This window comes from Gekko japonicus, unplaced genomic scaffold (genome assembly GCF_001447785.1).
Source record: "Gekko japonicus isolate JY-2015 unplaced genomic scaffold, Gekko_japonicus_V1.1 scaffold170, whole genome shotgun sequence".
Classification (NCBI taxonomy): Eukaryota; Metazoa; Chordata; class Lepidosauria; order Squamata; family Gekkonidae; genus Gekko; species Gekko japonicus.
The window spans coordinates 1,482,546-1,505,656 of record NW_015160212.1 but is presented as its reverse complement, the minus strand read 5'-3'; the positions used below and the strand labels follow the sequence as shown (position 1 = coordinate 1,505,656).

General features: G+C 46.2%; 1 protein-coding gene across 2 annotated transcripts in view; it reads left to right on the top strand.

The window, feature by feature from the left end:
* The window catches only part of GSK3B (glycogen synthase kinase 3 beta), a 126,348-nt gene that overhangs the window by 44,165 nt on the left and 59,072 nt on the right, over window positions 1–23,111 (top strand). For both annotated transcript variants that reach the window (XM_015409959.1, XM_015409956.1), the window contains exon 3: window positions 20,189–20,272. In XM_015409959.1, coding sequence (XP_015265445.1) covers window positions 20,189–20,272 — 84 coding nt within the window. The remainder of the gene's footprint in view (window positions 1–20,188; window positions 20,273–23,111) is intronic.

Here is a 23,111-nt window from a genome sequence, read left to right as displayed (position 1 = left end):
TATACTGTGCAAGACTGCTTGCTCTTTGTGTATGTAATTTCTTAGGTGCTTAAGAATAGTTTTACTATTTAACAAATTATTCCCCTTTTCTCTAATAGAAGTCTTTTAACATGATTTGTGTTGGGCTGCTGTAGAAGTGTTACTTGGAGTTTGTTACTTTTCTATTTATTTATCTTATAATCTGCATTTCCCCTACATATTGCGACTGAGGGTGGGTTTCAAATCAACATAAACCTGATGAACAAAAAGGTTAAAAACCAGAACATCAACTCACATAGCTAATATCAGCCACCTGATGTTTCATCCACCAGCATAGTGGTGGATTTTAATATCTGTCAAAGTCCTCTCTAAACAAGACGGTCTGAAGTGTTCTGCAAAACTGAGTCAAGGAGGGAGGGGGCTCTTTTCATGTCTTCAGGCAGGCTGTTCCAAAAAAAGAGTGAGCCTTGGCTGTTACCAGCCCAGTAGTTCCAAGAGCGGGTTCCTACACAACGACATTTTGAGAAGAGTCAAGATGGGGCACAGGTTCAGTTTAAATACAGAGAGCGACAACATATAAACTGTATTTTTAATTGTAAATGCGGATTTGTTTGTTTCACTCTGCACGCCCTCAGTCATTGAGGACAGTCATTTAATTTTAGGCCAAGTGCCGCCAGCCTTCCAGGACCTTATTGAGCAAGTAGCAGTTAAACTAGGGATATGTGAAAGGCTCAGATTATTTTCAGGGGATTCAGGGCAACCTCTCCTGCAGTAGGGTGTTACATTAAGTGGCACGTATCTAGCCATGCTCTTCTGAAGACTTAAGGGACTTTGGAAGAGAGGGCAGTGATTTCTGCTGGTTTCTCACTCCCGCTGCAGACTACCACTTAACCTCCTTTGTTCCTGAGGGTCCACTGACCCGTAGGAACAAAATATTAGGAAGCAATAGGGTCTCATGTGCTGACAGCTCCTGTGACACTATAGAGATCGAGAATTTCCAGTTAAGAGGGTGTTGGGTCACGGGGGACAGAAACAATTCCTTAGAAGGAACCCGTTGCTTGCATGATGATCCTCTCATAACAAGGGTTGGAGGGAGAGGGGCTTCTAGTAAAGGGAAATTGGATCATTGGACCTAGAGAGCACAGGGTCCGTGGCAGGCTTTCTGACTGCGTAATGACTTGCTTGTCTGATGTAAAGGTTGTGGACATTCCCCACTGTTTAGATAATTCCCTCACTAATGTGAGGAAGGAGTCAGGTGCCATTGTGCAATGACTTTGGGAAATGTAGCCATATGGTCCTGGAGGAAAAAATTAGATTACTAGGTAAAAAGTTGGAAGTCTAGGACCACAAAGGTAGCATTCTCTGAACTGCTACCTGTTCCATATGAAGGGCCAACTAGATGTAGATGAGAAAGTTTTTCCCTCTCCTACCCGAAGGGGGAAGTAAGTTCCTCCCAGACGTTCTCCAAGTACCAACCATCAAATCGCTTCAATTGGTCCTCCTGCCCAAAGGCAATGAAATGGCCAGCTTAAACCTTAGCTTGAATCTGACACATAAGAGTTGACACAGAGACTTTGGGGTGGGAGAGACTAAATCGTATGTTCCTGAGGACCTCAGTGAAGAATTCTTTGACCCACAAGGGTGGGCAAATAGTGATAATAAAATCTCTTGGCACAGAGAGAAGAGGGGTCTTTGGCAGATTCCATCTAGAGGAAGGAGCTCTAATACTTTGGCTCCATCTTGATGGGTGCCATTGTCATGTGGGACAGACAAAGTGCTGGCTGCCTGGACAGAGGCTCCCAAGGTAATGGGTAGCTTTTAGAACACTAAGTTCTAAGCTTTAAGAGCCTGCCTTAGAACAAGATCAGCTAGGGCATGCATAGGGCTGAGGGACAGGAGGAACGTGTATTTACACCTTTCCTTTGTATTCCTTGTGCAGTCCATTGCTAAACAGAGAGTACGTGTGTGGTCTTTTTACTTTTAATAAATTCTTTACTTTTAAGTGCTGGTGGTAGTATCACTTAGATTGTCACAATTTGAACATGCTATTTGAAAAGGGCACCAGAGGCTGGTGGTAGTATCACTTAGATTGTCACATGCTACTTGATTTGAACATGCCATTTGAAAAGGGCACCAGAAGAAGGTAGGAAGTTTGTTACTAGATTGCTATTTCACCAGGAGTGCGCAAGTATGGTAAGCCATCCCTGTGGTAAGCAGTTGCTGTGTAGCAGGAAATGTAGGCACTCGGTGGAGCCTTAGAATGGCAATGCAGAATGGGAAGCTGGGTGTACTGGCTCTCTTGGTGGATAATTCCCCAAATGGCAAGTTGGTGGCAGCGTACCAAAGGAGAAATGAGAAAAGAACTTTCAAGGCTCCGTTGCATCACCTGACAGAAATTCAGGATTGTCACTGAGTGCCTAGACGCATTGGAGAGGCTGAATGGAGAGGCTCTCTTGGATCAGTGGAGTCATTCTGTCATAGAGGGCTTAGAGTCAAACAAGCTAGAATGCATTATGGATAGAATTCTCCCATAGAATCACTGTGGGTAAAGACACCAGGCCCTTAATGGTTACTTCAATGTAGGGGTGTACAGGTCTTACCCAGTAAAACAGAGAGCCTGTGTATTGGACTAGGATCTGAGAGACCACGTTTCGAGGCTCGACTCGGCCATGGAAGCTTGCTGGGTTAATTTGGGCCAGTCACACGCTGTTAGCTTATCGTATCTGACAGGGTTGTTGTGAGGATAAAATGGAGAATTGGAGAATGTTGTGAGCTACTTTGGGTTCCCATTGGGGAGGAAGTTGGTATAAGTGAATAAACTATGAGAGGTGGAGAAAGACTGGGTTAAAACAAACCCTCCTTCAGACCAGATTTTGGGGTAGCAGAGGGAAGTGAACATTGGAGTCCTGCAAGGATTGATGTTGGACCAATGCTATTTAATTTATTCATAAACGATTTAGAATTGGGGAAGAACAGTGTAGTGGCCGAGGTTGGGCATGATACTGTATTATTCAGGATAATGAAAATCATAGTGGACTTTGAAGATCTACAGGAAGAGATCTCTAAATTAGGTTAGTGGGTAACAATGCGAGAAACGAAGTTCAGTGTTGGGACTTGCCACATATATGCACATAGGAACAAAAAATCCTAACTTTAAATTCATATTGATTGGAACTGAACTGGCCCAGACAGAGAGGGAATGAGATTTGGGGATTATCCGTAGACAGTTTAATGAAAATTTTGACTCAGTGTGCTGCAGCAGTATAAAAAGCTGGGGTTATTAGAAAAGGGACTGAAAATTAAAATGGCCAATATCTGAATGCTCTATGACTCAGTGTGCTGCAGCAGTATAAAAAGATGGGGTTATTAGAAAAGGGACTGAAAAAATGGCCAATATTCTAATGCTCTGGTATAGAACAGAATACAGAAAATTCAGAAGAGGGCAACCAAAATGATTAAGGGGCTGGAGCACCTTTCCTTTGTGAAAAGAAGAACATATGAGTTGGTTTTATACTCTGCCCTTCACTACGTGAAGGAGTCTCAGAGTGGCTTACAATCACCTTCCCTTCCTCTCCCCACAACAGAAATCCTGTGAGGTAGGTGGGACTGAGAGAGCTTTGACTAACCCGAGGTCACGCAGCTGTCTTCATGTGGAGGAGTGGGTAATCAAACCCGGTTCTCTCATATTAGAGTCTGCTGCTCTTAACCATGACACCAAACTGGCTCGAGAGACTGGCGCTTTTCAGTTAAGGGGAAAAGGCAACTAATAGGGACATGACAGAGGCTTATAAAATGGTGTATGAGGTAGAAAAAGTGGGCAAAGAGGACTTTTTCTCCCTCTTCTATAATATTATAACTAGGGACACCCGATGGACAGTAGATTCAGGACAGACAAAAGGAAATACTTCTTTATTCAACAAGTAATTAAACTGTGGAATTATCTGCCACTCGATCTAGTATTATTAGTTATGAACATTAGGGAATTAGATTCATGGAGGAGAGGTCCACCAGTGGCTACTAGCCATGATGACTAAAGAGGACCTCTATATTCAGAGGCAGCGAACCTCTGAATACCAGTGCTAGGAGGCAAAATCAGGAGAAGGCCTTAGCCTCTGTGCCCTGTTTGTCTGCCCTGCCCTTCAAGGCAACCGGTTGGCCACTCTGTGAAGCAGGCCAATATGTCTAGTGCTTGTTTAGCTGGTCATTATTTGAAGATCATTCGTTCTACTATCGCCTCCTACCTTTTTCGTTTCAAAATTTCGATTTCATTTTCAGCTTCTTTAAAATAAGAAAATTGCCACAGTTGGGCTTTTAAAAGCTACTTTAAAAAAGATTTTAGCAGATTTAAAGAGCTAAAAACAATGATGTCAGCAGTCATGACTGAGCAATATTGGTAGAAGGCACTTTATCTAGAATTATTTCAGTTTATGGCACTTTTCTGTGTAGAGGAGAATAATGGCTTCCTTATATGTTTGAAGCTCTTGATAAGAAGGTTGAAAGGGGGAACAGAGAGTAACAAGAATGGCCCTGAGTCATGCATAGGGGAGTTCTTCCAGGAGAAGATGATGCATGGGTTGCTTGGCATTGTGTTGCCAAAGGCTTGTATTAAGAGCCTCTGCTTTCATCATTTTTTAAAAATGATTCTTCTACAGTTGGGGTCATTTTATTTGTTTATTTCCCATCTGTTCCTCGGAGTTGTTCCGAGAGATGTTAAAAACATGACGCTAGCATATTTGAGAGGTTGAACCATTGGAAGCAGGAGAAGCCCTAGTTCAGTATAGGATGCAACCCCCCCTCCAGCACATCTTGTGGGAGGACCGTGATTTTGAACTTTTGGAACTTGAATTTGACGGTCTGCTGGTCGATCGATTGTAAGCTGAATGGATTGATAAAGCAACACAGTTTACATTGCCAAGATAAGCAACCAATTTTTAAAAAAGCAAAATTTAACTTAAGGTTTCCATTTTTACTGAACAGGTTTCTAAAGAGAAACACCTATTGAGGCATAGTCTTTTAAAACATATACAGCAAAGGAGAACTATTGTAAAGATCAGGAGGCTATAATTACAGGGACAATAATGTGTATTCAAAAGTCAAGCAGCAGAATACATCAGTGCTGAAAGCATTAAAAATATGGCACCAGGGTTGTGGTTTTTTATTGGAAAACATAAAATCTTCGCTGATACTTTAGTAAAAATAGTGATACTATAAATGAAATTCAGAAAAAAAAAATTACCGTGAAAGCTGGTCTGAAGAACAGATTGTTTGAATAGGAATACTGGGGCATGATAAATCAGTTCTTATCATTCCGTATTTTAAATATGATTATAAGAATATAGCTACAGTACAAACTTTTAGATCAAACCGTAAGGAAATACTTTTCTTTAGATCAGATTGGGTTCATCCTAGCATGTAATTTAGCTCACGTGACATGTATGTATTAAATTGTCCTATTTGTATATCATACTCATAAGTGTAAAAAAAATTCAGAGGCGGTTAATGCTGCGTATATTAGAATCCTAATATATCTGCAACATTCTTTTTTTAACACAGAAATTATTGATAGGATAGAATGGAAATGCTTCTTTCAGTATTTAGCAGCTTTTAATTTGGGTTAACTCTGTATGAATGCCATAAAACAAGACTGTTATGTATCAGAGATGTCTAATAGTGAAAAAGATACTAAACAAGGGCCCCGGTCACACGGGCCGGAAAATGCGGTGTGTGTGGGGGGGTTAGGGTTAGCTCCGGAGCAAAGTAACGCACGGCAGCCTGATCACACGTCTCATCGAGGTCCCATGGTTAGGCCGTTAGGTGCCGATCACACGGCTATCCTGCAGCGCGGCAAAGAAGCGGCGCGGTGCGATCACACCAGCAATCGCTAGGCGCCGCTTCCATGGCAAATGGGAATTTTTTTTACAGACTGAAGTTTGCACATGCGCATGATCGTTTGTGCACATCCTGTGGAGACTTACCAAAAAAACCATTCGGTGTGCGACGGGACATGGATGGGCACCGGATGCCACGGGATTCAAGCGAAAACACGATCAGACGCTCGCCCTTGCCCCGTGTTTTCCGGAAACTAGTACATTGTATGTGGTAGTTTTTTACTCTGCATTTTTGGCGAGAAGCCACGGGTTAGCCACGGGTGTACTATGCTTCCCAGATGTTGCGGTGTGATTGTGCACCGAAAATCCGCCTATCATCCGTGTCTTTAGCGTGGCAACTTCGCCGTGTGAATGGGACCAAGGTTTTTCTTCTTTGTCACTTGCAACTTCAGTTGAAGCCGTTTGCCATATATTAGGCCATATATTAGGCGATGCAGTAGAGTATAGGGAGAAGCACTCCTTAAATCAGACCATTGGACCATCAAGGTCAGTAGTGTCTACTCTGACAGGGAGTGGCTTTCCAGGTCCACGGTGGAGGTCTTTTCACATCACCTACTACCTGATCCTCTTAAGTGAAGACAAGGATTGAACTGAGACCTTCTGCATGCCAAGCTGAGCCTTTGATGATAGCACTGTTTTGTGCTTGTAACTGTGGGGTGCATAGTCTAGTTATGTGGGCCTTAAGGGATCTTGACCAGATCAAAGTAGGCCATCTTCCACTATGAACCACATAACTTTGAATTGAGAACTTTCCCATCAGGTTCAGAGCAGAGCACTTGCCTGTCTGACCACCTCTCCCTCTTGGAATTTCTCTGTTGGTGACTGACCAACAACAACAAACATGATAATGTTGGCAGTGTTCCCTCTAAGCCGAGTTAGTGTGAGCTAGGTCACAGTTTTTTAGCCTCCAGCTCACACATTTTTGTCTTCGCTCAGGAAGGATGGCTCCAGAGCAAACTGATTTATGCAGTAGCCAAATTCTTGCTCACAACTTTAATGCCAGTAGCTCACAAAACGGAGTTTTTGCTCACAAGACTCCATAGCTTAGAGGGAGCACTGATGCATAGTCTAGTTATGTGGGCCTTAAGGGATCTTGACCAGATCAAAGTAGGCCATCTTTCACTATGAACGACATAACTTTGAATTGAGAACTTTCCCATCAGGATCAGAGCAGAGCACTTGCCTCTTTGACCACCTCCCCCTCTTGGAATTTCTCTGTTGGTAACATGATAATGTTCCCCACAGCTTAGAGGGAGCATTGGAATGTGAGTAATGTGATTGAACCGCAAGACCCTGGGATGCCATGAGGACATTTTTGTGTTGGTGGACTGAAGCCGCAGAGCAGTGGCCCAGGGCCCGAAGAGGCTTGCTGCCTCTTGCCGGAGAGCACTCTCCCACCACACCCAAGCTCACTCACCACTTCAATGCCAGTAGCTCACAAAGTAGAATTTTTGCTCACAAGACCCTACAGCTTAGAGGGAGTATTGGAATGTCGGTAATGTGATTGAACCGCAAGACCCTGGGATGCCATGAGGACATTTTTGTGTCGGTGGACTGAAGCCGCAGAGCACTGCCAGGGGCCCAAAGAGGCTTGAGGGAAAAGGAAGGGGGGAAATGCCCCTCCTTCGCTGCTTCTTGCCGGAGAGCACTCTCCCACCTCACCCACCCTCCCCTACCCGGAGCAAGCGAAGAAGGGAGGGAGAACCGCAGGAAGGAAGAGCACCCGTGGGCCCGAGATCTTGGCTCTTAACCTGTGGCTCACAGACCGAGGCTAACAACCGGCAGCTTGTTGAGCTAAGGCCAGCCCAGGTGCAATTTGCGTTTTCCCTGTTCGTTTGGCTTACAGGTTGAAATGGTTTTCTGGTTTGGCTCCCTTCAGAAGGGGCAGTGGCACAGAAACGCTCCCAATAAATAAATAACTGGAGAGAAAGGGTGGAGGGTGAGGCTGGGCACGGAGGCCGAGGCCTCTAGGACAAAGGACATTTTGGTGAGTGAGCAGCTGCCTAACCGGCTGTTTCGGCAACACTGCTGCAGCAGAGTGTGCTGCTCAATACTAGTGTGTGGGGGGTGGCGGCAACTGGCACTCATCTTTCCCCTTGCAGGGACTGCTTGCATCAGAACAGCGGCAGTTTTAAGGGAGGCCCGGAGCCTCCCGTCCCCCCCTCTACTGAGTGACTTAGAGCAGGCTCTTGCAGCAGCAGATGGCCTGCAAGCCTACCCTTCCGCTGCCAGGGCCGCTTGCATCAAGTTAACAGAGACGCAGTCCCAATTGCTACAAGTCAGATATGTGATAAATGCCTTGTTAAGGAAGCAGGAGGAAGTTAGAACTAAAAACACACTTGAAGCACTGATTGCTGGCTCCCTCAAGGGCTGTATTTCGGGGTTGTATACATTATTGATGGAAACGAAGATATTCAGATCCCAAACACTTTGAGAGTTGGAGTGAACTGTTATTTTTAGAGTTATCAGAAAGACCTTTGGGAATGATTATGGGCACATGTGTATCAGCCACTCATTTCAGCTGAGTTGAGAGAATTTTCTGCAAAAAGTAGGCTTTAATGGTAGTTTACACTGCGCAGATTATCTGGTTTGTGTTTGGGATACCTGGACCTATGTGGGAGATAGATTCAGGCATGTAGCCATCTTGGTCTGAAGCAACAGAAAAAAGTTAGAGTCCAGTGGCACCTTTAAGACCAACAAAGTTTAATTCTGGGTATAAACTTTCACTCAACTGAGGAAGAGTTAATAACATATTCTTTGGAGATGTTTTCGACACCAGATCTTTCTGTGCATTTTCGAATTAACGAGCCGTACTTTACCTGTTGATCCCGTGATTCCTTTATAATGTTACATTAAAGATTGTGTTTTTGCAGCAGATAGGAGAGCTTATCAGGAGCTTGCTTAGCTGCTGCAAGACAATGTGTGTGGCATCTAATTGGAAATCCTCTGCAGCTCCCAATATTAATGAGTGGATTATGAGAGCGTGGGAAATTGCTCTCGTGTTTAAAACGTATCAAGGTAGAACTTCAAATTGTGAAGATTTAAGGTCTGATAAGTTTACGGAAGGATGGGCCTGGTTTATAACGGTGTGGAACTATAAGGTTAATGATTGTTGCCTTTTGTGTTTGTGTCAGAACTTTGCAACAAGCCTTCCTTTTGTAATTTTCCTTTGTAACCACCTTTCCCCCCCTTTTTTAAAAATCGAAAATTAAAGAAGAAATCTAGCAAGAAGGTGCTGGTGAGAATCAGAATGCTGACTCCCAGCTGAGAGCCAGCATCTTGATCCTTCCCCGTCGCTGGGGGTCCCTTCTCAGGAGGGACCGAGTGAGAGGCTTCCGGGTGGTGGTGGGATCAGAATGCTGTCAGCTGGGAGTCGTCATTCTGATCCTCCCAAAAGGCCTGGCTGCACTACAAGAGTCCCCGGGAGCCCACGTCTTTGTGCACCCCACTTCTAACTGACTAATGGAGGGTAACAACCAATGCTCCCTCTAAGCTGTGGAGTCTTGTGAGGAAAAATTCTACTTTGTGAGTTTCTGGCATTAAAGCTGTGAGCGAGCGTTTTGGCTACTGCATAAATTAGTTTGCTCTGGAGCCGTTCTTCCTGAACTGAGACAAGAATGTGTGAGCTGGAGGCTCAAAAACTGTGAGCTAGCTCACACTAACTCAGCTTAGAGGGAACAATGGTAACAACAGAGCGGTTTGTTTTGGATGGCAGCCATCTTGGGCTGCGGTAGAACAGTTAGATTCATATCTATTAGCACCTTAGAGACCAACAAGATTTTGGGAGTATAAGCTTTTGTGAGTCAACAATCCCTTCTAACAAAAGGAGCTTGTTGGCCTTTAAGGAGGCCACTGAGGCCACCGCACTCAAGTCATAAGTGTTTTGCTGCAGACCGATACGGCTGCCCTGAGAAACTATCTGTTTTGGAAGGAGAATCCCGAGTCAGTTTTTGTTCACGAGCTGGGAGAAAACCCTGCAGAGGAGGGCTTCTTTGACAGAGGGTACAGGTCTTCCGTCCCGAGAAGGAGGATCTGTATGGGATTACGTAGCCTAGAGGTGCTACTGGTCTCGAACCTTAATATAGCAACAGATTGCAAGAACACAACAAAATAAGTTAATTAGGGTAAAAACTAACCTGCAAGGTAAAATAATTAAAAAAACACACATACAGATTAAAGACAAACTTGCAGATGACAGCTGCAGCCAAATTTACATAAGCGATTTACCATAGCCTCTGAAACAGAACTATCTTGCAGGCAGGCCCGTAGCTAACAACTTTTTTCTCAGGGGGCTCATGTTTTTCTCAGGGGGCCCACCACCAATGTTCCCACTGTGGGGTGGTCCAAATGCGGCCTCTTTTCCCGGGAATCCGACCTCCTCGGACCCTCCCTCCCCTCCAGGAAACACCGTCGAGAACTCCCGTCGGGGCTCCTCCGTTTTCTCTCCGCCGCGGGGCAAGGGAAGCGCCTCCTCGCCTCTGTTTTCCAAAAAGTCTAACCCCCCCTCGTTTGATGGCCCTTAGAGGAGGTGGATGAACGGGGGGGGAGACCCAGCTTCAGCTTCCTTTTGCCGAGACGACAGAACAGCGCAGGACCCCTCCGGGCAGCCCAGCCCGTGCAGAGCGACTCATGAGGAGACCCATTGAGGAGGCGCAGAAGGCGTCGTGGAGGGCAGCCTGGCGGAAGCTCGTCCTGCAGGGGACCAGAGGACACGCCGTTTGCATTCGTCTGCAGCGCTGAAGGGGTTAAACCGGAAGAGCCTTTTGCTAGAGAGGCTGATCTGGCTGAGCCTTTTGCTAGAGAGGCCGAGCAGGGAGTGGGGGAAGTCTGGAAGAGAGGATGGGGCTCTTTTGCTCCTCGTGTGCATGAGCGCCTGTGTGTCCAGGGAGGGTTAGGGCGCCTGTGTGTCCGGGAGATGCAGTGCAGCCCGACCCCCCCTCAGGGGGAGGTCTCCTTAGAAGCAAGTCATGCACAGGGGAAGGGGGGGAAATAGGATTTTCGATCTTGCAAGGGAGGAAGGCGGGGATCGTGCCAAGCTCTGCCTGTCCTGTCTCCCGGAGGCAAATTCCTGGGCCTTTGGGAAGGGGGCTGTGGGGGGGAGAGAGGATGGGGGGGCCCGCAAAACCCGCCAGGAGGCCGGGCCTTGAGGGCTCCACACAGGCTGTGGGCCTGCTTGCAGGTTGATGCGTCCGGTGAAAGGAGCCGCCCACACTCACTCTGGTAGGTTGTTCCAGAGCAGTGGTCCTCTCACTTAGAAAGTTTAGCTAAGGGAGGGCATTATGAGGAGAAGGCTGTCTGAAGAAGGCTGGTATGGGAGCATACACTGAGACATGCGGTTTGCCAGGTCTGAGGGCCTCAGGCCATGAAGGGGTTTAAAGGTGATTAGGAGCTCTTTGAATTGAGCCTGGAAGCAAATAGGTAACCAGTGCAGTTGACGCAGCACTGAGGTCATATGTCCCAAGCTGCTGACTCCAGGCAGGAGACTCACTGGCGCATGTTGTACCAATTGAAGGCTTCTAAGCAGTCTTCAAAGGCTACATTGAGCCACAGAAAAACACATTACAATAGTACAGTCTGGAGGTTACAGAAGCCTTGATTGGTGTAGCAGACTCTAAGTAAGGGGCCAGGTTGTGAGCCAGATGTAATTGAAAGGTGGCATTCCTAGGAACATCTCCAACCTGTTTAGCCATCCAACAAGACCATGTCCAAGAGCAACCCCAGGATTTAAACTCCATCTTGCTTTGGTAAATCAGGGCCAGCCACACACTCCAGTTTGGTGTAGTCGTTAGGAGTGCAGACTCTAATTTGGGAGAACCAGGTTGGATTTCCCGCCCCTTCACATGCAGCTGCTGGTGTAACCTTGGGCAAGCCACTGTTCTCTCAGAGCTGTTCTCTCAAGGGCAGTTCCTGTCAGAACTCTCTCAGCCCCACCTACCTCACGGGGAGTCTGTTGTGGGGAGAGGAAGGGAAGGAGATTGTAAACCGCTCTGAGTGAAGGGCGGGGTATAAATCCAATCTTTTCTCTCCCCCCCCCAAAAAAAAATCATGTGTCTTGTCTGGATTAAGCTTCAATTTGTGTACCCTCAGCCATTTGACCACAGCCTTAAGACGCTGGCCTTCTTAGCTGCCTCCAGAGGTATAGATACCAAGATATAAAGCCGGGTGTCATCTGTATCATGGTGACACTGACAACCCACTCTGAAACTGTGATCTTGGCTAAAGGTCTTAAGCTAAACTAAAATACCCGTGGTCTGACTGTCTAATCCTGGTGTCATATACATTCTAGGAATGTGACAAAATGGTTTAAACTTTATAGGACTAATAAACGATAGTGTTAAGATCACTTGAAAATCAGTTGCTTATTATTTTAGAGCAAACAAAGTAATTATTGCGGTTATGAAAGGAAAAATTCCTTAACGTCTCCTGTCGTGCTGAGTGTGATATTCTAGACCGGGGTCCCCATCCATTTGAGCCTATGGGCACCTTTGAAATTTCAACACAGCATGGTGGGCACAACAACAAAATGGCTGCCATTTGAGGCGGAGCCTGCCCTACAATGGCTTCTGCAGGTTACCCTCGGTCACACAGTGAAGATCCTCGTCTTGTCGTGGCAACTAATGCCGGTACAACGTTTTTAAAGACCCGTAGAGTCAATCAAATCTCCAGCGGCCAATCAGAAACTTGGCTGGGCAAACTTGGCTGGCCCCACCTAGCCCTGCCTACTTTGTACCTAGCACTTGGCAGCCCCCGGGAAAGGTGTTGGTGGGCACTGCACCCTGGCACCCACGGGCACCACTTTGGGGGATCTCTGTTCCAGACTTTGTGGAGCAAGCAGAAGGAGGGAAAGCTTAAGCCAGGAGTCCCCCAACCATTTTTAGTCGGTGAGCACTTTTGGATAGTGGGCATCACCACTGAAAGGCTGCTGCAAGAACAAGGGCAATCACAAAATGTCAGATGGACGGAGCGCGTCTCAGAATTTTGGGAGGTTCTTTTCAGGCTGCTTCTTTCCAAGAACTAGGAAACATCTGGAGTCTGTTAACTTGATTCATAATAGGTTTTATCAGAGAAAACGACCGAGATCTAGTGTGACGTGGTGGTTACAGTGCTGGACTAGGATCTGAGAGACCCCGCTTAGAATCCCCACGCTGTGACGTGGAAGCTTGGTGGGTGACCTTTGGGCCAGTCACACCCTCTCAGCCCAGCCTACCCCTCGGAGTTGTTGTAAGGATAAAACTGGAGGAGGGGAGAGCCATGTAAGCCGCTTTGGGTCCCTCCTGGGGAGAAAGGCCAGGATTTAAACATTTTAAACGATTGGGTCTAAATCTTCCTGGTGTCCCCAAACTCCACTTCCTTTGCAGTGCTTTGGTCAACAAGGTTTCGGCAGCCCCTCTAGAAGGGGCCTCTTCTTCTACTGCCGCCTGTCCCCGTAAACGGACATAGCAAGCAGCTCCCTTGCAATGGCCAGTGGCCAAATAGGACAACCTTGCCTAGTGCCTCTTTGAACGATAAATAGGTCTGACGCAACACTGTTTACCAATAATCTGGCTTTAGCACATCCATATCAACATTTTAGTGCCTCCTCTTGCTCAGTTCTTATCAAACTGGGTTTTTTAGAGCCCCTTTCTTTGCAAATTAAAACAAGTAATTTTGGGGGTGAGTGGGATGAGTGTACGTACCTGGGGACTCTACCGAGGATTAAGAAACATCTCCCTTGTCCGTAGACGGCCGTGTTTCACAGCTCTGCTGATAGGAACTTGATTCTAAAATGTGAGGGAATTGTAGCCAAACATCCTGAAATATGCTGGAGAAACATGACAGGGAATGGTCAGCTAGGTCTTTTTAAAAATTCCTACTCAAGACTGTTGCAGCAGAGGGATTGAGTGAACTTCCCTTTCTTTTCTTTATACTCTTAATTGGGTTTTAATTGGATTAAGTGATTGTACCGATATTAGTGTAGCTCTGTGACATTGCACTGGGGTGTCAGAAGGAATCTATATGCAAAGGGACGTTTTTCTTTTAATTTCTGATTTGGAGACCACAGAGTTGGTTGGTTGCGAAGGTGGGGGCGGGGCAGAAATGGGCTTCGCTTTTTTTGACCATAAAGTCGGTATGTTGGTATTCATACAGAGTTGTAATGCTTGGGAACTGAATTACCTGGAGAGCATCTCCGTTCGATAATAGTTTTAAGTTCCAGCCCTTCTCCCCAACCTCTCCTGCGCTTTTGACTGAAGTGTAAAGTGAGACACGTAACACACATACCGTGCCGCACTTCTAATGTTTTATAAGCTTCCTGGAAAGCAAAATATAGGTTAACAATGCTTAAGACTGTTTTCAAAGCCTCTCTGCTCCAAGCCTGCATATAGTACCATGTTGCCTTTAGAAGTCTCTGACCCAGTAGTTCATCTCTCATCGCCTCTGTTAGGTTTGATTCTTGTGGACGTGGTGGCTCCGATATAGGGAAGTGCTCCACATTTTGTATAATGAGAACAGATGCAGAATTTGTTCAGTCTGTCGGCAGTCGAGGTCTGCTGGTCTGTCTCCTTGTCAGCCAAGTCCCCACCCCCCACCCCTGTTTCCTATTTGGGATGCATTTAAAGAAATTCTTACCGTTCATTGTAAGGTATTTAGCACAGTGCTTCTCATGCATTCTTTTCATCTGCTTTATCACTGCACGTTTCTTTTGCCGTAGTGATCCTCAGTCACCTTGTTTGGGCAAGACGTCCGGGGTTTAAGGAAATAGCCATTTCTAAAATCAATCAAGGTCATGCTGGACATGTGGAGTAGCTTTCCATTCTTTACACCCAGTTTGGTGTAGTGGTTAGGAGCACAGACTCTAGTCTGGGAGAACCATGTTTGATTCCCCACCCCTCCACATGCAGCTGCTGGTGTGACTTTGGGTCAGTCACAAGTTCTCTCGGAGCTGTTCTCTCAAGGGCAGTTCTCGAGAGAGTTCTCTCAGCCCCCCCTTCCTTGCAGGGTGTCTGTTGTGGGGAGGGGAAGGGAAAGGGATTCTAAGCCGCTCTGAGACTCCTTCAGGTAGTGAAGGGCAGGGTATAAATCCAATCTCCTCCCTCCCCCAGGGTGGTGCCTCTGGACACCATGGCACCAGGTGCCTGACAAGTGTTTTTAGAAAGTGGGATGGGCCAGGTAGGGCTTTGGCCAATCAGAAGCCTTGCTTAGGAAGCAGAGATTTGAATGGATGTACAGATTTTTTAAAAATGCTGCTTTGGCAGCAGCTGGCACCACTACACAAGGATTTTCACTGTGTGACTGAAAGTAACCAGCGGCAGCCCTTTTTGTGGCTGTCTCCGGCGCCCTGGCAGCCATTTTGTGTCTGCACCCACCCTGCTGTTTCAGAATTCCAAAGGTTCAAGAAGGTTGGGGACCCCGGACATAAAATCTGAACAGCACTGTGAACACTAACAGTGTCGAGAAGTATACCTGCATGATCCTGGAAGGAAAATTCATGTTGCCAGACAGGTGGTTAAAAGTCCAAGATCTCCAAAGTAGCATTTTCAGAAATGCTTTCTGTTCCTTGCACAGGGTGAGATAGACCGGCAGTGATTAGAGGTCTCAGTACGTGTATGAGACGGTGCTGCTAGAGGGAAAGGTTTAGTTTTACTAGGCACTCGGGTACATTTTGGGACCTGCCACCCTGTACGAAAGGCACCAGCTTCACTAGACCTGAATGGAGCCTGATTGCTGGTGCTGAATATCAAGGAAGTCACAGAGCAGATTTTTAGCTGACTTCTGGGGGCAAGCCAACAGGAGCGGAGAGCTCCTCATTCAACATGACTTATCCCCAGGTGACAAAGGGTTAACTGCCTGGGCAGTCTAGATGGATGCCAGGATATGACAGCTATTTAAAGGGGACCAAAGGACTTTAGGGGAAAATGGGCACGCCAAGGATGCTTGGAGAAGGAATTGGGCATAAATTTTGTTTCTATAAATGCTATAAACCTCGGCTCTAAGAGGGAGGAATTGAACTGCTCATGTTAAGAGAACATAAATATAATAGGTATTTCAGAAATCTGGTGGGACAAGGAAAATCAATGAGATATGGCTATTCCTGGTTATAAGCTAGAAATTAAAATGATGGGAAAAGATGTATTGGGGTGGGGCAGTTCATCTCTTAGAAAGTGCAGAATCCCATACAGTAGAAAATTTATGAAGACAAGACTTCCCCACCCAACTGTTACGGGTGGGAATACCAAGACGGAAAGGTAACTTGCTGTGTCATTAATATTATCGCTCGCACCCTGACCTGGATAGCCCCGGCAAGCCCGATCTCGGAAGCTCAGCAGGGTCGGCTCTGGCAAGGACTTGGATGGGAGACCTCTTTGGAATACCAACAGCTGGGAGGCGGGGGGCGGGCTTCATTCAGCCACCTCTCTAGATATCCTCCAGGCCCCCAGTAGGGGGTCAGTAGCCAGAGGTCACCATGACTTCCAGGTGCGCGCACACTCACACAGGAAAAATATTTTTTAAAAAAAATTATTGCTCACCTAATCAAAGCTCTAAGGGTGAGCTTTAAATGCGAAAGCAAATAGAGAAGAGAGTTGTGTAATGAAGAGTGACTTCAGCTAACCTCACCCTGCCTAAGCTAATGTGTGTTCAGGTCATGAGATAAAACAGTTTGATATATTCCAAACTGAAACGGGAGGACCTCTCCCACTGCTGTTTTGCCATCTTTACTCCGCTTCCGCGTATCCTCGTTTTTCTTGCAGTTATTTTAGCCAGGCTAGCTTAATGCTCAGTGGTAGATAAAATAATCTGTCTTCTTTCCGATGACAACCTGCATGTTATTGCGGTGCTCTCTTTGTATGCACTGACCACTAAGGAGATAATGCGCGGTAATTTATGTTGTGTTTTGACCCTGGGAAACACATCTCAGTTTTGTTGTGCTTTCATTGTTCTTTTGTTTATCACTGCTTGGACAGTTTTTGTTATATTGTTGATGGCCTTTGGCTGTTTACAGTACGTTTTACCAATGTGCCCCAAACTATTGTGACTTGGAGCAGATGGTCACGGAGCCTACGTAGAGGTGAAGCAACTGTGGACTTGGTCCTAAGTGGCTGACAGAATTGAGTACAAGATTTAAGTGCTGATGCATACTATGACCATCAGCTTCTTCCTTTCCACATCCTTATCTTAGGTAGTGTGTAATATCCGCAACCTTTGAACCAGGTACTCAAGGCATCATGTGTTCCAAACACCCGTCACAGACCGTTCTGTATTCCTCAGGATCAAAGCTTCCTCCACCAAAGAGCCACATCCCCAGAGCAGTGTCCTTGGTGTGAGAGGGTAGTGGTTTGCTGTCTGAGGAACAAGTCCATTCCTAAGGTATCACTTCTTCCCTCTTTTGTCCTGATACCCCGTATTCTGAGACCCTTATTCTTCCATCAGTGGAACAGGGCTTTAGCACAGGGGTGTCAAACATGTGGCCCGGGGGCCGGATTAGGCCCTTGGCGGGCTTCTATCAGGCCCACAGTGGAACTGGCCATCTCCTGCTTCCAGTTCTTCTGCTGCTGCTGCTGCTGCATCATAGCTCTTGCTTTGCCAGACTCTCTTAATCACTCAGCCATTTCATGTTTTAACCTGGGTCCTAGACTCAGAACTCTGAGTATGAGATTTCTGTGGTGAATGTCAATAAATCAAAAGTAGGTTTGCAGCTTACGGAACTAATGTTTTAAGCATGTTTTTATTTTAAGTTAAAAAAATTGTGTTTGTGTCCTTTATAAAGTTTATATCTCCGTTGCCTGGCATTACATTTTATGACACACATGGTCCGGCCCAACAAGGTCTCATTAATGTCAGATCCGGCCCTCATAACAAATGAGTTTGACACCCCTGCTTTAGTAGGTTGCTGAAAGTCTCACCTACATATCTAGAAGCTTCTGCAGGTCAGCCACTTAAGCCTGAAGTGCATAAACTTGTTCCCTGTGAGCCAGGAGCTCATTGCATGTACCAACAACTTTTGCCTGGAAAACATATAACCACGTGTTTATTTACATATTTAGAAAGTTTGCCACCTTTCCACCCAACTTGGAGTCCCCGAGGCAGTGAACAATCAAAACCATTAAAATTGCTTTTTAAAAAATACACATTATAAAACCCAGTTAAAAACAACAATTGAACAAAACACATAAACAGTGTAGGAGTGCCAAACTAGACAGATAAGTCTTTACCTACTGGCGAAAAACAGTAATTGATGGGGGCAGATCAATCTCCTTGGGGAAAGAACCCCGTAATTTTGGTGCTGTGGCTGAGAAGGCCCTTTTCATGTAGCCACCCATCAAGCATCAGATGGCAAGGGTCTTCGAGACGGGTCCATGGGGATGACCGCAGTGATTGGGTAGGTTCAGAAGAGCAGGTGATCCATAAAGGTCTGTTGGTCACAAGCCATGTAGGGCTTTAAAGATAAATACCAGCACCATGAATTGGGACTGTAAGCTGATTGGGAGCCGGGGTAGGAGGAACAAGACTGGAGTGATGTCATCCCTATGGCCCACTCCAGTCAGCTTTCAGGCTCTGCAGCATTCTGTACTCTGTAGCTTCTGAACACACTTCAAGGGCAGTGCCACATGGAGCCACAAAGGGGGAGACGGGGACGGGACTAAACCAACCAAGCAGAAACCTCCAAAGGAAGTTTAGAAAAGTAGTAAAGAACCAAAAGTTTAAAACATCGATTTGTTGTTCAGTTGCACAGTCGAGTCTGACTCTTTGCAACCCCATGGACCACATCGCGCCAGGCCCTCCCGTCTTCCGCCATCCTCTGGAGTTTGCTCAATTTCATATTCGTTGCATCGGTAACACGGTCTAACCATCTCATCCTTTGCCATCCCCTTCAATAAAAGGTAACGGTTCCCTTGCTCAAAAGCCAGGCGAGTCCGACTCTAGGGTTGTGGTGCTCATCTCCGTTTCCAAGCCAAAGAGCAAGCGCTGTCCGAAGACGTTTCCGTGGTCATGTGGCCGGCATGACTAAACACCAAGGTGCACGGAACGCTGTTCCCTTCCCACCGAAGTGGTACCTATTTATCTACTTGCAATTTCTTGCTTTCGAACTGCTAGGTTGGCAGGAGCGGGAACTAGAGATGGAAGCGCCATCATGCGGCACCCGGGTCTCGAACTGCTGAACTACCGACCTTCCACAGCCTGCAGTTCAGCATCTTAACCACTTGAGCCACCGCAGCTCCATCCCCTTCAATAGGCATAGACAAAAGTACACATGTTTATTTCAAAAACATATAAAAACATTGTAGGGGCCCAAATAAAGCCTCATAAGACAATCAAAGGGACAAATGCACAAAAAGAACCATATATGACCTGGCGTGTTTGATCTGACCATATATGACCAAAAGAACCTGATGCACAAAAAGAACCATATTTGACCTGACCACAAATGGTCCTATATATTTGATTAATATTAATACCCAATTGAAAAATCCCATCCAATAGTAAACATGCATATTTTACTGTACCCTTATTTAATATACTTATTTTCGATCTGGAATTGAATGACACACAAAAATATTTGTTTGTGGGACAACAAATGTATATGGCAGTAGTTTAATACATGCAGTATTCTGTGCAATTCACTGGTTATCCCTTGTCCCCTAGGTGATTTTGTCTTTTAATGTCTTTTAATTGAAAGCTAAGGTGTTTGTTGAGAATTATGCAGTTCTCTAGTAAAGAGAGGAAGAGTCCAGGGCCTTGGCTTCATCAGCATGTTGCTGACCTGATCTGATGTGCTTTACTCACTGAATGGAGGGGACAGACAAACTGGTTTAGAATCCCAGTTTATGGAGAGGAGACGGACTCCTTTGTGTGTGTATTTAAATGTCATGGCAAATTGGAGCTTGGCTGGAGCTTCGCAAACCAGGTAGCCTTAATAGTGCTCTGCATGTGAGGCTGGAGGGAAAGTGCAAGCAAACAGAAAATTGTGTTCATGCACATCGCAGATAGACAGGTTTGTTGTGATCAGTGACAGCCCCTAACATATGTTATGGCAAACTTTTCTTACATATGTTTGTTCAGCAAATACATTCATTACCAAATGGGAAACTTGATTTAAATCATTCTTCTTATGATCTGCCTTAATTTCAAAATCAGTTCATGTATTTCCTTAGGCTGCTGAGCTGCCGACAAAGCAAAACTTGCCTCATTATACACATTCATTATTTCGGTGAAAGTTAAAGCAAAAAGTTTCTGTAATAATTGTTTATAGCTCTTAGGAAAGAAACAATTTCTTTTGTTTGAGCTCTTTTACATACAAGATTTTGCCCTTTGGATAATAACCAGTGAAACATTCTCCCTTTCAGAATCGAGAGCTTCAAATCATGAGAAAGCTCGATCACTGTAACATTGTCAGATTGCGTTATTTCTTTTACTCCAGTGGAGAGAAGGTAAGTGTAGCTCTGGATGGGGAGGCGTGTGGGAAAAGCTACAATATGTGGTCAGAAGGCAGTTGTACCCTAGACCAGCAGTCCTCAAACCTGAGCAACCTGACGCTCCCAATTTTGTTTTTAAAAAATGTCACAGGCCCCTACCACATGGGGGGAAAAAGAACGGCCAAAGTGCGGCTTTTTAGAGCCGCACCAAAAGAGACACGCGGCGGCAGGAAATAGATCCCCTGAGCCGCCGCGCAGTTCCTCCCCAGCACGATCAGATGCCGGGGGGAAGCCACTGAAGGGAGAGCGAGGCAGCCGAACTGCGCATGTGTGCGCATGCGCAGTTCGGCTGGGGGTCTCAATTGCTCTGGAAAGATGGGTGCGCTGGCGATCTCACGGCCGCACTTGCTGCGCTATCTCCAGTAAGACCTGCTCTTTTGCAGGTTCTTTTTTGCAGTGGGTTTTCCAACTGAAAGGACGGCTCGGGGACGGGTGCGCGCCGCTTCCAAGATGTTGTGGTTTCATCGCGCCCGTTTGCTGCGCCCCCGATCCGTCCCTCTTCCGGGCCAAAACCTCCCGTGTGACCGGGGCCACAGTCTTCTAAATGTGGCACGATGGCTTTACTGCAGTGTAAATGTGAGGGTACTTTCTCCCCAGATTTTCCCCTACCAGCTTGCAACCCCGTCAGGAAGCTGGGGCAGAAAGCTGCTTATTGCCCCTCTCTTTTGTCCTTTTTGGCAGCATGCCACCACCTCAGGGTTGGAAAGTCTCCCCCCCCCCCCAAAATCTCTTAGTGTTACCAGAGGATTGTCACTTAAAGGGGTATGTTTTGTTAGCATCACAAGTAGCAAGGCTATGATGAGTAAGGAAGTGTGTGTGTGGCCTTTAGTTAAACAACTTTATTACTGCAAGGCACAAACAGGGTAACCACAAGACAATTCTGGATAGAACGAAGCAAAAGAAAAAAACAAGGTGACTGGCTAGTTGCTTACAGTTTTCTAATATCTGGTCATACTGGCTGCATGGTGCCCCCACCCCTGGGCCAGACCTACAAGCATCCTCCAGCATCATTCTCCTCTATCAGCAGCACACATATAAATGAGCAGGCTTCCCTCACCATGTTCTCCTCTCTCTCTCAGCTTTAATTTGTTCGTTCCTTCAAACAGAAGAACAGCTCCCCTTTTCAGACACCGACATAGACTCCTCGGGCTCTGGCCAGTCTGGGTTGTGGGTACTGCGGCTTAAGCCTGTCAGAAAGGGACCCTCCATTCAAAAGGTGTTAGCACATCAAAGAGCTGGCATTGTTTTCTGTTTAGATTGTGAATGACCCTCTCTGTCTGGGGAAGTTTATCTTTCCCTGCTGGTCTCAGGGAGGCCAACCCACCCGTCTATCTCCATAAGGATTGACAGCAGGGACGCCTCTGTTGTCTCAGTCCTCCAGACAATACACTGAGACCTGACCAGTTAACACCTTGAAAATGTTTGTATTGTCTCTCCCAGGCCAGGTCCCAGAGGATAGCTGATTCTCTAAGGTCGCAACTTGGCCCTGACCCAAGCTCTAATCAATGTCACCTTTTGGTTGGAAGGGACTTTGCACTGGGGGCAGCGAGAGACTTCCTTGTTGGTTAATAACGTGGATCTAGAGGCCAGCTGGCGGGGATGGGAAGAGACCTGAGAACACACGTTCAGAGCTGCTCATAGAAAAAAAGACCAGTGTCGCAAACCACCTGAACTTCTGGTATTCAATTGAAAACCTCCATTGGCTGTTATCGTCCGTGGAGTGGTGTCGGTGTCTGTCTCTTTCTGTAATGAAATCCTTTGCATTGAGGATGAGGTTTAAAAAAAAAAGAAGTTTAATTTTATACCGGAAGTTACTATGATGACTGCATTAGGACTGTACCTGCTTGGTAACTCTCAACCAAGCTGTTTCCAGAGACCAGTCGGCCCATTTTCCAGCTAGCAGTCTGAGATGGTCTGGAAGTGACTGCAGGTGGAAGCTTTATGAGATCCCTCCCTCCAGAAAGAGGGGAACCCGATTCCTTCTCCTGAGGTGGACAGTCCTGGCCCTCATTCCAAGAAAATTGGGAGGGCCTCATTTTTCACATTAACCAAGCGGCACAAGAAAGTCTCGTCTTCTGCCCTTACAAAGGAATGACTTACGGATCTCTGGTGTTTGTGTGTGTGTGGCAGGGTTATCCTCACGAGAACCTGTTTGTTAGTAGGAAAGGTGCCCGCTTTTCCCAATTGAGCCCAGATTTATGCTAAACAGCCTGGATGCAAGGAAGAAGCCCCTCCTTCCCCCACCTCTCACTCCTGCACTAAAAAGTTGCAGGTTTACAGGCTGTAGTTGGGTGTAGAACATCTCTCAGCAGTGCCGCACACGTTGCTATAGGAGATCTCTGTCCAAGTGACAAGGCACCTCTGTAAGCTTGGAAGGGAATACCAAGAGAGTAAATCAAAGACATTTATTGAGTACAGAAAATCTGGGCTGAAGAATTAGCGAGCTTAAGCTGCCAAAATAAGACCCATTACCTGGAATCGCCCAGGGCTCGAAGCCCACTTCCAAAGCCAGTCACCTTAAGCGTTCAAGCACTGTGATCACTGCTTGCTACCTTCTGATTCAGTCTGCATTTTGAGGTCTTCCCAGGGAGTGAGGGCCAGTGGTCTCAAACCTTAGCATAATTCTGTGCAATGCATTTTCGTCCCATGAGCAGCCGCCTGAATGCTCAAAATGTTACACAGAAATACTAAGGATGGTTATCCTGGATGACTCTTTGAAGAGAGTGGGCAAATTCATAGATACGTCTTTCCACTGCTACTAGCCATGTTGGCAAATTAAAATTTGTATGCTGGA